This window comes from Accipiter gentilis, chromosome 4, assembly GCF_929443795.1.
Source record: "Accipiter gentilis chromosome 4, bAccGen1.1, whole genome shotgun sequence".
Lineage (NCBI taxonomy): Eukaryota > Metazoa > Chordata > Aves > Accipitriformes > Accipitridae > Astur > Astur gentilis.
Genome location: NC_064883.1, coordinates 21,827,666 through 21,841,865, shown reverse-complemented (window position 1 = coordinate 21,841,865; position 14,200 = coordinate 21,827,666). Strand labels below are relative to the sequence as shown.

The 14,200-nt window shown below is 39.7% G+C and overlaps 1 protein-coding gene across 1 annotated transcript; it reads right to left on the bottom strand.

Annotated features, from left to right (window-relative positions):
- Window positions 1–132: 132 nt before the first annotated feature.
- CLXN (calaxin) lies at window positions 133–8,435 on the bottom strand. Its single transcript, XM_049798823.1, has 6 exons — window positions 8,331–8,435; window positions 7,880–8,035; window positions 6,246–6,350; window positions 4,524–4,675; window positions 2,247–2,351; window positions 133–253 (listed from the first exon to the last, which is right to left on the bottom strand). The coding sequence occupies exons 1-6, from the start codon at window positions 8,389–8,391 to the stop codon at window positions 203–205; spliced, it is 630 nt and encodes a 209-aa protein (XP_049654780.1). The 5' UTR covers window positions 8,392–8,435; the 3' UTR covers window positions 133–202.
- Between the last annotated feature and the right edge of the window lie 5,765 nt (window positions 8,436–14,200).

Below are 14,200 nucleotides of genomic sequence, written 5' to 3'. Positions count from 1 at the left end.
TGTACCTTGTACTACAACATATTTAATAACTCACTGAAGAACTGTATTTAGGTAGAGTAACAGAAGTAAATTCTATTTATTCAGTACCTTTTACAGTAAAGGAATACTGAAACTTATTAATAGTTTCAAATTGCTCCTACTTTTACTATACCATGAAGAACGGTGAAGGAAAAAACCTCTTACAACAGTATTCCACTGGGAGTTACAGTTTATAAGCTTCCTGGAAAGTCTTCTCTTCAAATGCCATACTGCTCTGTTAAAAAAAAAAAAAAGAAAGGTTAATTTTCAATTAACTAAAGGAGTTTAATTGGAAAAGATGCTAAACTGAAATGTGTAAGCAGTGACAGTCCTTACACTTAGACTACCTCTTGCTTTTTAGCTTAGAAAAGGTAAATTCCATAGTGTTAATGATGTCATCACTGAGAGACCAGTGAGAACACTCAGAAGTTGTAAGTGAAGGGGAAATTCAAATTGTAACTGCTTAGCAGTGGTAATGTGTGACCAAGGAATGATCTGGCATGGAGGGTGAGAAGGCCTAGCTACAAAATGAGTTAGACCGGCTGGAACCAGGAATGGCAGAGACTGAGATGACTTAATGTAAAGGAGTGAAATTTTCATTGGTGATGAGAGAAATATCTGCAGCACAGTGTTGTAACAGTCCTGGATCAAGCGCTCAGGGGCTACCTTTGGGCAGCAGAACTGGAGCTGGGGGGATGAACCCAACACTGGGCTAAGGTGCCCCACGCTGACACTCACAGGACTGGTGCTGGTGCAAGCATATACAAGGAAGTGGCTTGTGGTGCGTGTTTGCAGACTCCTTGTAGAACCGCTTATGGTGGTACAATTCTATCCAATAAGTTCATTACATTTTTAAAAAATATATTGAAGTACAAATGACTGTTTAATTTGTGTCAAGGGGTACAATTAAAGTTCCCCAACATAAGCCCACTGGGCAATCTAGTAATTTATAGGTTTTCTTCATGTTAAGCTCATAGCTGAAATTTATTTATTACTTTTAGGACTTGAAAGTACATGTAAATAGAGTTCTCTTTTAACAGTGAAACTAGAGACCAACAAGGCAACAGTTGGGTAGGGTACAGAACAGAGCACACAAATACTGTAAGCAAGAAACAAGGTGAGTTTCCAACCTCTTGCCATGATTAGCCTGAATTGTGTATCTGGTTTATCACCAACGCTGACAAAGCAAGTAATTTTTCTATGCTGATGAGTGAACATAAATCTGGTCAGAAACTTTTTAAAACCTTTCCACTGATGTAAAAAACAGAGTACTTACCTGGGTTTTCCCAAACCCTTGAAAGTCTTTTGAGAGCCTGTCAGGAGAAGTCTGGCATTTTGGAAACAGCTGCTTTCCAGCTGATGTGATGTAATACAGCCTGCAATCATAGCTACAAGACCCTTTCTTGTCCTCCAGCCTACCAGGTAGGCGAGCTGGCAGGAAGTGTAGGTTTCCAACAAATGAAAACTTGCTGTGTTCTCAGCAGTCTTAGACAAGTTTTCTGTTTCTAGGAATTGCTGCATGTATTTCAGCTTTCAGTATTTTAAAATGACATGCAGTTCAAATAGAATAGTGATTACTAGATCAGGAAAAAAAAATTATTATAGAGCAGAAATGCTCTCCACAGTTGAACTTAACACTGAGGAAATGAGCATGTTCTAAATTACCATCTTAAAAAAAAATATATATCTGAATTGAATTAGATGTATTGCTAATAAATAAAGCCCAGTTAGATGTAATTAAAAAATGCTAGTGCCACACTCTGAAATGAAGAACACTCTCAAGGTATTTTTTTCAGAAAACTAGCAGCCTCTCCCAAAAGGGGCTGTAAGTGAGGTGATGGCAGTGTTGCCAGTGGCACTGAAGAAAGAAGAATAAAAGTTGTATTCTTGGAGAGCTTTCAGATAAACAATTCAACAGAACGGTCTCATTTGCTTAGTCCGAGAGGGTGCTCATTGAGGATTATTCATTATATTGCTGACCCAGGACAGACAAACATTGAGTAACGGTGTGGTCTCATTCTCTGGTACCGGCATTTAACTGTATAAGGAAACATTGGTGCTGTGAAAGGTAGATAGGAACTCGGCATATGCATATCTCACAACTGAAGCATTTATCAGTTGACTTCAGCAGGCCCCATGTAATGACAGTTAATACCATAATAAGTACATCTCCTCACCAGTAGTATAGCAAGTACTGCACATTTTTTTTAAACTCAAGGTTGATATACCTTTATGTCTGGCAAACATGGTCCAAAGGCTTCTAACAGAAGATTTTCATCTCTGACTGCTTTTTCAAAGTCCATAAAAGAAAGCTTGCCATCATGATCATAGTCCTACAAAAGGAAGGGAACTGTTCAGCAAAGGATGATGACTTGTAGTAATTGTATTTTTGTTTAACAGGTGTTTTATTGACATGGATCCTATTTTTAGTTTGATTGTATGCAAAAATCTTTTTATTTGGGCCATCGGTCCCTGGTCAGACAACATCTGTATCATTTGCCTCTACTCTAAGGCATAAAAGGTGGAGCAAGCTCAACTATCTATCTCATATGGCTTTGCTAACAGAATTCCAGAATAGGCAAAACTAACATCGGAAGAGGCTGAGCTGAGAATGCATGGACAAATCTCAAGCACAGTTGCACTGCGATCAGGAGACTTCAATGTAGGAGAAAATGTTAGAATATACTCTGTATATGTATTTACATCATGAGAGTACCTACATCCTATTCATGAGGCTGGAAATACTTCACCCTACTGGTTTCTATAGTAGGCATACTTCTGCCGCGTCTTTTTCACGTACAGCACTCAGAAGCATGCTGATGCCAGCCCACTTCTCTCATACTGCAGAATCTCAGCATAGCAGAATATTCCTCTGGGGGTGGAAAAAGCATCCTTGTGTTTTTAGTATTTCTGCAATTTGAAAACCTCCTGCTTCTACAGATATGGCAGCTTACAACGCCAACAAATGCTACTGTGAGCATACGACGTACTTCTTTAAACCATATAAAATAAAGGCTTTAAGTGAAGATTGCTGGGTGAATGTGACTAGTGTTCAAGGCACAGGGCCAAAGCAAAATTTCTGAAGAACAAAACATGGAACCATTGTAGCTGGTGGACATGCCAGGAAATTGGTTCTAATGCCCAGAAAAGCAGAGGAAAGGAGCTATGAAGACAGAGGTTCCTGAACAAGAAAACCTGCCACTGGATGCTTAAGAGAAACAAAAGTAGCTGGGTAGCCCCTGCCTTTTACATTCCTGAGAACAACGGAGAGCAGGGCACGAGCATGTTCATTATGAATACTTTCAAGTATGAAAATGATATGGGACTGGACGTATGCTTGGTCGCAATGCCACGGTACCTACAGGCAATTGCTCAAAGAGTAATTTTTTCTTCTTTGAGTGATGGACTCCACAAATGTATTTTTGGATATCTAACAGTTGTTTAGTTATTTGAGATGGACAGCAATATCCTACTCGGACAACTGCTCAGCAGCCAAATGAGATCTGGACATTCTTCAAACATGTACCAGAGCTTTATTAAGTTCTCGTGGAAAAGCTGAAACAGGATCATGTACATGATTAGTTTATAATATGTTCTTATATATATGAAGATTTGTTATGTCTAGAGCATAGTGCTTGTGCTTGGACTAGCATAGCCCACTTATCAACTGCCCAGAACATGAAGGTGTTCATTTTGGATGCAACCTGCAGGGAGGCTGTGCAGGTAGGTGCTCTGAAGATGAACAAATTAGTAAGTCGTAGCTTGCTTTCTGTGTGAGGCTAGATTCAGCATTGTCAAGAACTAAGGGTAAGATGGGCTTTTCAGCTGAAGGTGTGCAAAAGATGTGGGTTTGAAAAATAGAAAAGTCGGGGTTAAATAAAAGGAGCTGAGATTCAAGACCTGGTTTTAAGTGAGATTTTTTTGACCACCACCAGAGGAGGGGAGGTTGTATTTCCTGATTTGATGAAAATGTTGAAACACAGTCCCTGGCTGATCTGGATACCCTAGATTAATGACAGTAAGACAAGTTTTACCTTAATAACCTTGAGGTTACTATTCTAATAGAATATATAAATTGGATAAAGACATTTCATGATCAACTGATAAAACACAAACGTACTTAATAATAAAGCTACTGCAGATGCCCAACACTGGAATAAATGCAGCTTACACTTTTGAATTTTCCACTTCCGACTGGGCTTTTGTTTTGACTGGGGATGCACATGTGTGTATGCACACAAACACATGCTAGTTCATACATAAAGTTTATAACTCATAATAAACTAACAGTTTCATGTGAGGATACTGGACTGGGACTCATTAGATCTGGATTATATTTCTGGCTTTATTAGAAGACTTGTTTATCTCACGTATGTAATTAACTCCGTGGCTCAGAATCCCACTGTAAATCAGACACAGTACTTTGTTACCTCATAGGAATGTTCTAAGGTTCAGTTAATGAATGTTTGAAAGACACTGAAGTATCACAATGAGTAAGTACTTGCCATTTTCTTCAGTGCTATGTCTACCAAGTCCTTAATTCCCTCATCAGGATCTTCTTCTGATGGTTGTTTGAGAAGGCTGTTTTTCAGCATTTGGAACATTTCCTCTCTCGAAATGTATCCATCACCATTCAGGTCGTAAACCTCAAAACAGTCTTTTTGAAAGATAAATCAATTTAAAGTTCACACAAACTATATCACACACCATTAAAGCTGTCTGTTACCTATAGACAGAAAATGTGAATTGTATGTTGTACAACATATCAATTGAGCCACATTTATCACGTATATTTATACATGAAATATATGTATCATATTTTTATACACATACTAGTCAATTATTGCCTATTTACCCTTAATAGTTAAAATCTATTTCTGCTCAAATAAATAACCTTCAGTTCACAGAAACCGTACTAACTCACAGATCTTAACTTCTCTAGAATTGTCCATTTAGAATATAAACAAGGTTCTGGTTTAGAAGCCCAATTTCCCGTGGGGGGACCAGCTGTCTATATCAGAAGGACTTTGCACCTACAAAACACATCCTTGTTATTTTGGAAGCTGGGTTCAAAAAGTAAAGGAGAGAGAAGAATGAGCTTTACTAGCGTGGAAAAGACAACTGAAGTATCCCTTAATGCAAAGAGAATATCCCTGTAACGGAGTACATTACAAGTATAAGTATCTGCCTAATTCTTCTTACAATTGTTTCTACTTTCCTGGAATCAGAAATCTATGACCATAATAAACTTTACTATCCTTCACAAAACCTATTTAAACAAACGAACAAAACTCTTCAGTTTTGGAACACAAGAGGTGGGGGTTTTTTCTTGACAAAGACTATGTCTACAGTGAAAAACTGTACTGGCATACACTTAGGACAGACAACACTGTATCACTATACACTAGTATATTCTATAGTGCATACAGCAGGGCTGCGTATTTTACTGCTTGTAGTTGTACTGACATACTGAATTACATCCTGGGCACTCATTCTACTGCTGTGACACCCCAGGCTGCTTTCCAGATGGATTTATATAGTGCATTAGGGATGGTTGATGGTGCAACCTAGAAACTATGGAAACCACATGCTGTCATTCTCCTTTTTCTATTACACTTTTTTGCTCCACATGCCCTATTTTATTTTTCTTCTGCTTCTTAAAATTCTAGAATTTTTGCTATTTTTTCTCCCCTATCTTTCTCCATCATTACTGTGAAGGTTGTCATGACCATCTTACAAGCAGACTCAGTTTTTCAATCTATGCTTCCAAGCTGAAGAACTGCTGGAATTGATGCAACGGCTGCTGTGCCCCCCATTGGGCCAGTAAATGAATGTTGGCACAGGTCTTGGCTGGCTTGAGACTGTGTTATTTAGCCAAAATCACCCTTCAGCTACATCTGCTTATTTCTAATTTTGTGTGTGAATACAAAAACATACGTTCTGTCAAAACTGTATACTGCAGAACAAGCTTCAGTTCAAATGCTAGTTCTTGTAAGCAATAAAATAAGGTGGCAGCTATGATAACGGCAGTTTACACAGAAAAACCTCTGTCTCAGAGAAGCCATTTCAGAGCTCAGTTTCATTGCACTGAACTATACAGAAAAAAACTCTTCAATTACCAAATACTTTATAAAAGTAACTACTAAATTATAACAAATGCAACATGTAATTTAATAGTCATGAATTCAATGATTACTACTAAATACTAGCATACAGATAAATCTTACATTTAATCCTTTCTTCCAATGTCCCCCGAAGAAATACTGATAAGCCTTCCACCCATTCTGCCACACTGATGCAGCTATCGTTGTCTCTATCAAAAGTGCGGAACACTGGGAAGTGTATTAGATACATTTTAAATTTATTTAAGAGGGAAAAACAAACAAAGGAATATGTTCTTAAATTCAATGAAAATGTAAACCGGTATTTTTTTCTGAAGATGCTTCTCTGCTTTCACCAAGGTATGATTACCCTTCTTGAATCTTTCTAAGATGTAACAACGAAGGGGATTTCAGCCTTAAGTTTACTGATCTTCCACTCCAGAATCCTGCTGGGATAAGACGTTTTGTTCAATCTGTTGCTTTCCTGACTTAGGCAACTACAGGAAGTATGCTTCCATGCAGATGTAAACCAAACAAACCAATATCCCTTACACTAAGGCATATTTGCATACAGAGAAGATTTTAATTACTAGGATTTGTCTCAGAAAATCTTGGAGAAAGTAATCCTAGAAACAATACATAAATATTTCAAATATACAAAGAAAAAACCCTCCTCCTGTCTTTCAGGTACCAAAATCTTTTTTCTTCTCCCTTCCCTGAAATAAACTTTCAATCTTGCCGCTTCACTATTCATACAGCCTGTAATACAGTACTTCAAATCCAAGATACATTTCAAAGCATTAAATAACATCTTTAATAATTCGTATTTTAGAATGTTAATTAGTAAGTTGGCTACAGGAACACCTCTACATGCATAGCCAAGCATTTTGGAATTGGAAAACAACAGGTTTGCTTTTGCAAAGTGAAATCAGCCTGTTGTATATAAGTATTAAATAATTTTTAAGATTGTGTCCACGTAAGGTATCTTCCAAGACGCGCTTGACCTGTTGCATAAAATGGCAACAAGTTTTTATTTTATGGCATTGAAATACCCCTCCTGCTAGAGAACAGTGGAAAGTTGAACCAAGGGGTGGCTCTTGGCAGCAGCCCGAGACTGAAAAGAACGGCAGACTCACGCCTCCTCCACATCCTCCTCGACACCTGTACATCAGAGATCGTTCATGTGACTGTCACAGCAACTGCAAAGGTGGCCCTCATGTTACGAATTCGTGAAATCACTGTATATCCAAGGGGTTATTTGGCCCATTACTCTCACCTCCCTGTACTGTCTGCCTAGTCCCTTCGGTGCTGTTCACACCGCCTCTGTTCCAGAAGTTACCCATTCAAACAGAATGCCTTTCTGGGACCTTCAAGCCAGAGACAAAGCTGTCCACCAGCAGCAGCAGGGACTGCAGCTCCCGGTGGAACTACCGGAAAAAGGAGAAAAGTGACGCCATGCTGCCCTCTTCTGTCACGACACTACAGTGACTGGGATAGACACAGCCACAGGACAGCAGTACAACCGCCTCTCTGGCGGGTCAACCTCGTACAAGAGCATGAGCTGTCATGAACTAGTGGGAAAACGATTCCGCATAAAGGAAAAATAAAAAAATCCACCCCCCGTCCTCAGTAGCTCCTGAGCGTAACCCTCCCTTTGCCGTCCTCACCGGGATGAGACGGCCCTATTTTGCCTAGGCATGCTCATCAGGTCAACGACGTAAAACTAAAACCTTAAATCTTTTTAGACCCACCGGTCTCACCTCTGTCCATGATCATGTCATCCGTCATGCCGAACGCGCTGTGCAGGGTGTCTCTGAACATGTTACGGTCAAAGCCAGCTGCAGCAAAGCGGCTGCTGGACTCGGCCACCAGCGTGTCGAAGAGCTTGATCAGGCGTTCCACTTCGCGTTTATTAACTGCCCCGTCGAAACACAAGGGAACACGTAACTTAGGCTGGAAAAATACAGGGCCCGGACCGCTCGGGGTGCCCCGTTAAACCCGCGTCCCGCACCCCTCCGCCCCGCACCCGCTGGCGCTAAGGGGGCGGCGGGCAGTGCCCGCCTCTGGGGCTGGCTGGTGAACAAGGCCACGCCGTGAGCACCGGGACAACGGGCGGCGGCCGGCAGCAGCCGAACGCCCCTCAGGCGAAGGCGGCGGCCGCACGACTCCCGCAGCCCCCCGCCGGCGGCCGGGCCGGGGGAAGAGACTCACAGTGCTTGGCGGACCGGCCCAGCGAGTCCGCCAGCTGCTGCCGCTGCCTCTTCCTGCTCATGGCGGCGGCATCGCCGCTCCCCTGGCAACGCGGGCGCCGCGGGGCCGGCCAGGCCGCGCCGCTTGGTGACGCCGGCGGGGCACACGCAGGCAAAACAAAGCCCAATTTTTATCATACGTTTGAAAAAAAGGGCAGCTGGAGCAGCGAAAACAACTGAATTGCAAACTGCTAGAAGCGCTTCTGGAAAGAAGAGCTAAAAATTAAACAGTACATACAACTGTGTGTGTTCATCTGCTGTCACGAGACAAAAATCTAAAATACCTTTGATCCTGCATGGCTCGATTTCCGCTTCGTCCCACTGCCGAAACTTGGAACACGCCTGTAGGTTGCCTGGTGCCACCCGAAACCCACTTCACCTTCTGACGCGCTCGAAGCCAGAACGCTGAAGGGTCGTGACCAGACTTTACTCTTCCCTCAGGAAGAAGACGACACAAGAGGAGTCGCGATGCGTTGGTTAGGGGATTGCAAATGGAAATATTTCACTGTCGGTACTGAAGCAGCTTTGCTGTGAACTGACAGCGCCCATAAGCCCCTTACGCAGCTACACCACTTCCAAAGCGTGACAGCAGCAGCTGAAGCCCACAGCTGCCCAGAACAAATAGTTATATTCAGACAATTAAAATGACATACCGGCTTATGTACTTGGAAGACTGGGGCTCATTTCCATTTTTATTTCTTTCTGTTGCAGGTAGTTGTGTAAGAATCAAATAAGGTATCACACAGGACAGACCATTTATGCTATGGTTCATTACAACTTCTTTCACCAAAACTGCAACACCACAATTTATAAAGAAAACAACCCCAGCAAAACCAAACGCAAACCCCAAACCAAACCCCTACCGTTCACTGCATCTTGCCTTTATTTTAACCTCACTGGCAAAACAGTGTTGAGAATCTGTAACATCAAGCCCAACAGTATAAAATATTTAATCAAAATATTCTTACTATGGTTTAGAGGGACATTACAGCAACTCAATGGTTGTATTTTCCCAAGAACTTAACTCGAAAAGTCAATTTCTCTGTAGAATGGCAATACAAAATCATCTTTCTCCCCCAGTTTTTAGTTATGGTTTGCAGACAAATAATCAAGGTCTTAAAGGTCTTAAAATTCTTGGCAATACAATATTTGAAACATCTGTATGCAATAGAGGAAAGCTCCAAGTTAGCACCTGTGCAATGAAAAAAGGGGTCGATTAAGAGTACAATCTATAGTTGACCACTCGGGGTGGACGGACAGTTTTTAAAGGCTAACAGGAGGCCCAGCAATGGGTACATCAATGGAAGATGCAATGAGAATTTCACGTAAAAACTAAAATTGAATGGTTGCTTGTGTTTTCTTGCATGCACATTTAATTTATAAAAGCTTTTTTCAATTTCTAAAGCAACTAATTTAATGTAAAACAGCTTTATGATTTAGGTCAACATTCTGTAGCCCTCAAGTACAAAAATATAAATACAAACTGTTTAAACAGCATCTTTAATGAGATTCTGGCAGTAGTTTTTTTTTATCTAACAAGACACATCACGTAACAGGTCTGCCACTGAACTTGCTTAAGAGTAAAATCAGCTTCAATATGAAGCTGTTAAGGTATCAAAACCCTGCTTTTTACATGCTAAGTATCTTCAGCAAGTGTGCACTTAAACACAGCAATGAACTTGACTGTAAGAATAACTAAATACATACATGAAACTCTGCATGTGGAACGTAATTCATAGAACTGGTTACAACAAACGATTACTTGCATTTTGTTAATTTAAAAATGGTACAAATCATGCAAAACAATTCTAAAGGTAATGCAAAGAAAGCTACCAGTGTTTGCAAAAAGTGTTCAACTAAACCAAAAGTACATTAAATGAAATATGCATATTTACTAGCAAAGATCTATCGCTATTTCAAAGAAGCAGAGGTAAAATCTTCAGGTTTTGTATGTCAGTTATACTGCAAAATGTCATTGCTCTTGCTTAATGCAGAAGCACATGCTTAGAAGCCCAGAACTGCTTATTCAGAAAAAGCCTGCTGACAATAGTTCTGGCTTCCCTAGAATCGGAGATGCTGCATGGATTAAAAATAGCAAAGATTTGCAAGAATCAAAGGCAAAGGCACCCTATTCAGTTAGCCAAAATGGTAGCATTCCCCTTCTCGTAAGCATGAAGACGGCAATGGGGCAGATAATAAACATTTCTACAAAGGCAGCATTTTAAATGTTATCATTAATTTCCCATTTAGTAAATGCCATTAGCAGACACCAGCTTGTAATAGTTTATGTATAATATTAACCTGCAGGATGAACTTGGGATTTTATTTGTCCTGATTTACAAATAAAGACTATTACTAATGCTTTAAAAGACTACTTTTACTATCTAAAAAGTTTAACTCTCATTTTCCAATATTTTACACCTCAGCTGGACTACCATCTCATATTGTTTCAAACATCTGACACTGCTTACTGGAATTTTATAAAAGTTGTACCTCGTGTATTAAGCAGCAGGCAATAACAATGGTCTTTCCCAGCACAGCTGCATCTGGCTGGCTACTGAAAGATTAGGAATATTTCTAAAACACAGGAAAACTCATGCAGTTTGGTAAAGTTTGCTGTCATTTCACAGTTTAAGTTTCCTTAGTCATTGCACTTCTGTTGATAGTCTTGTTTTTTTTAAATATTATTCCGAACCCGAATTTGAACCAGCAATCTTCTTTTTCTTCTTTTTACCATGTTTCTTGTGCTTCTTTCTCTTTTTTGTTTTATCCTGAAGAATAAAAAAAAATTAAATGGAAGTTATTGTATAATAAAAGTGCAATCTATTAAATTCTGCTAAAGCAAAATGAGGGCACAGAAAGGGTATCTTTGTAAAGACATTTAAAAAGAGATTTCTACAAAAGCCTGGTGAGAAATCACAAAAAGAAAATTCGTATTTTACCCAGTAATTTGCATTAGTATGAGCAGTCTTCAATTTACCTCCATCATGGTCTGGCTATTTCACACCTCTCATCACTGTCACTATTACATTTCCTAATCTTTTAAATGATTTTCAGTGCTTTATATATTTCTGAGAAAGTAATAAGGAAGTGCTTTGACAAGCAGTGACATCTTATGTATGTGGGAATAACTAGGATGTTTACAGATTTTAAAGTAAGTGCTTATATTTACTGTGCAAAATTAAATAGTTCAACTACACTTGGCTAGAATGTCTAGCACTTGCACCTCATTTAAAATAAACAATTATGATCTCAGTTGTAAATATCAATACACTCAATTAACCCTACTGAATTCAGTCCTGAAGTTATTATCCTGATCACTGTAATACAGAAGCTGAGAGACAAAATCTTGTCTTTTTGCAAGCAGGATTTCAACTGGAATTCTTGAATAGGTGTGACATTATGTAAAGAAAACACTCTTGGTATAAAAGCTTTGTTTTATACATATTACTTACACGCACAATTCTTCTAAGAAAAAAATCACTATCAGTCACTAGAAATTTTATGGCAAACCACTTCTATGATTATGAAAAAACAAACAAGGTCCACAGAAAATGTGTATTCAGTATCACTGATACTCCTATGCTTGTATTTTTAGGTGACTGATATAAACCTTCCCTTCACCCTAACTCATCTAGATAACTAAGATGCCTAATTAGGAACACTGCTGCTGACAGGGGAGATAAAAAGATATACAGACATCTCAAGTGGGCATTCAGTTCTCAAAATCACTATACTCCTAACAAGGAGCCTCAGGTACATGTGATGAATCTGGTTTCTATATAAATCACTGCTGAACCTTCCTCTCACTTTTACCAACAGAAACAAGCCAACAAAATTGAGGAAAGTAACAGGTTTCTGACAGCATTTCATTTGGTTGGGGGAAGAATTATATTAGTGTAGATGTTGCAGCTATTATGTCCTAAGGCCCCTTCATCGTCTAGTACAGGGGGCTTACCAAGGAAGAATTAAACAGAACACTAACAAAGGAACAGCACTGATACCTGTATGGTAATCTTCTACCCTACTTGATACAACACAGATATTAGTAGTTCTAGTAGGTTGATACAGAGTAAAATACATGCTTTAGTAAGTGTTAAACTTGCACAAATCTCAAATCATATGTATCTATATAGGTAAAATAGTGACAAATTCTTCCTCATTGTGACTACAGCAGGTAAATAGAGAAATTGTTAATTTAAATTCATGTGACAGTAGTCTTTTGCTGTAAAACATTCGTATTACTGAAAAATGTGAAATTGGAAGTTAACCAAGTACAGAGTATTTATATCCTAAAAATACAGTATGAGTAAGAAGGATACTTGCTGTTTTCTCTTTTTCCTCATTGTTTTTCTTCTTTTTCGCTTGCACCTAAAAAAAATTAAATTAAATCAAATGTAATGGGAAAGCAGCTTTGGAAATGCTGTTTTAAATAAAAGTTTGAGCTTTTGTTGCATACAAATGAATGATGGCACAACAGTAGCAGAACATACTGAACAATAACCCATGAAGAAACACTGGTTATCTGTGTTATATTCTAGAATATGCATTATCCTATAAACATCCAATTTGGAAACACACTCTGCTTTTAATACACAGCAGAACAAGAAGCAGCAGAGATATAATGGTAATATTACTAAGCTAACAAAGTGGCAAAAATTCTTAATGAAAAAACGCAACACACTGGAACCTTCCCAAATGTTGTAATCCCACAAGAATACAAATCCTCAAAGTGGATATACAAGAATACAGATCCTCAAAGTAGATATACACAAGAGTGAGAGTTAAGATTATTATGTCCAAAATTTTTTAATTCACTGGAAAAGGAAGCCAAAAAATTTTAGCCATCTTGAAATCTGCCAATCTATTCACAAACACTGGAGACAAATATTGTGAAGGACACAACTCCAATCACTTAGCCTCATTTCATTGAGCTCTAAAATATCCATAAAAAGTTGAAAATTTTCAGAAAGATTAATTCAAAATGATTGTAGGTGATAGGAGCTGTACTAAACAATTCTTACTAAAAGTTTTTATTAAAGAGAAAAATATGACCAACTTTGAATGTGCTGCACTCTTAAATTCAACTGTACAGAGCACAACAGTTTCAACAATGTATTAAATCATAGAATCATTTAGGTTGGAAAAGACGTTCAAGATCATTGAACCCAACCATCATCCATGCCCACTAAACCATGTTCTGGAGTGCCTTGTCTACGCGCTTTTTTAATACCTCCAGGGATGGTGACTCAACCACTTCCCTGGGCAGCCTGTTCCAGTGTCTGACAACCCTCTCAGTAAAGAAATTTTTCCTAGTATCCAACCTAAACCTCCCCTGGGGCAACTTGAGGCCATTTCTTCTCGTCCTATCTCCAGCCACCTGACAGAAGAGACCAGCACCCACCTCACTACAACCCCCTTTCGGGTAGTTGTAGAGAGCGATAAGGTTTCCCCTCAGCCTCCTCTTTTCTAGACTAAACAGCCCCAGCTCCCTCAGCTGCTCCTCAGAGGACTTGTGCTCCAGGCCCCTCACCAACTTGGTTCCCCTTCTCTGGACACGCTCCAGCACCTCAATGTCTTTCCTGCAGTGAGGGGCCCAAAACTGAACACAGCACTCGAGGTGCGGCCTCACCAGTGCTGAGTACAGGGGGACAATCACCTCCCTGCTCCTGCTGGCCACTATTTCTGATACAGGCCAGGATACTATTGGCCTTTTTGGCCACCTGGGCACACTGCTGGCCCACATTCAGCCAGGTGTCAAGCAACACCCACAGGTCCTTTTCCCCCAGGCAGCTCTCCAGCCACTCTTCCCCAGGACTGTAGCGCTGCATG

Bases quoted from the DNA above. Each gene is read 5' to 3' on its own strand.
- CLXN (XM_049798823.1), bottom strand. From the start codon at position 8,391: ATGAGCAGGAAGAGGCAGCGGCAGCAGCTGGCGGACTCGCTGGGCCGG. The intron at 4,676-6,245 runs GTAAGATTTATC...TCTTTCAAAAAG, and splicing joins ATTGGAAGAAAGGATTAAAT to ACTGTTTTGAGGTTTACGAC. The intron at 254-2,246 runs GTATATCAACCT...TTTTTTTAACAG, and splicing joins CATGTTTGCCAGACATAAAG to AGCAGTATGGCATTTGAAGA.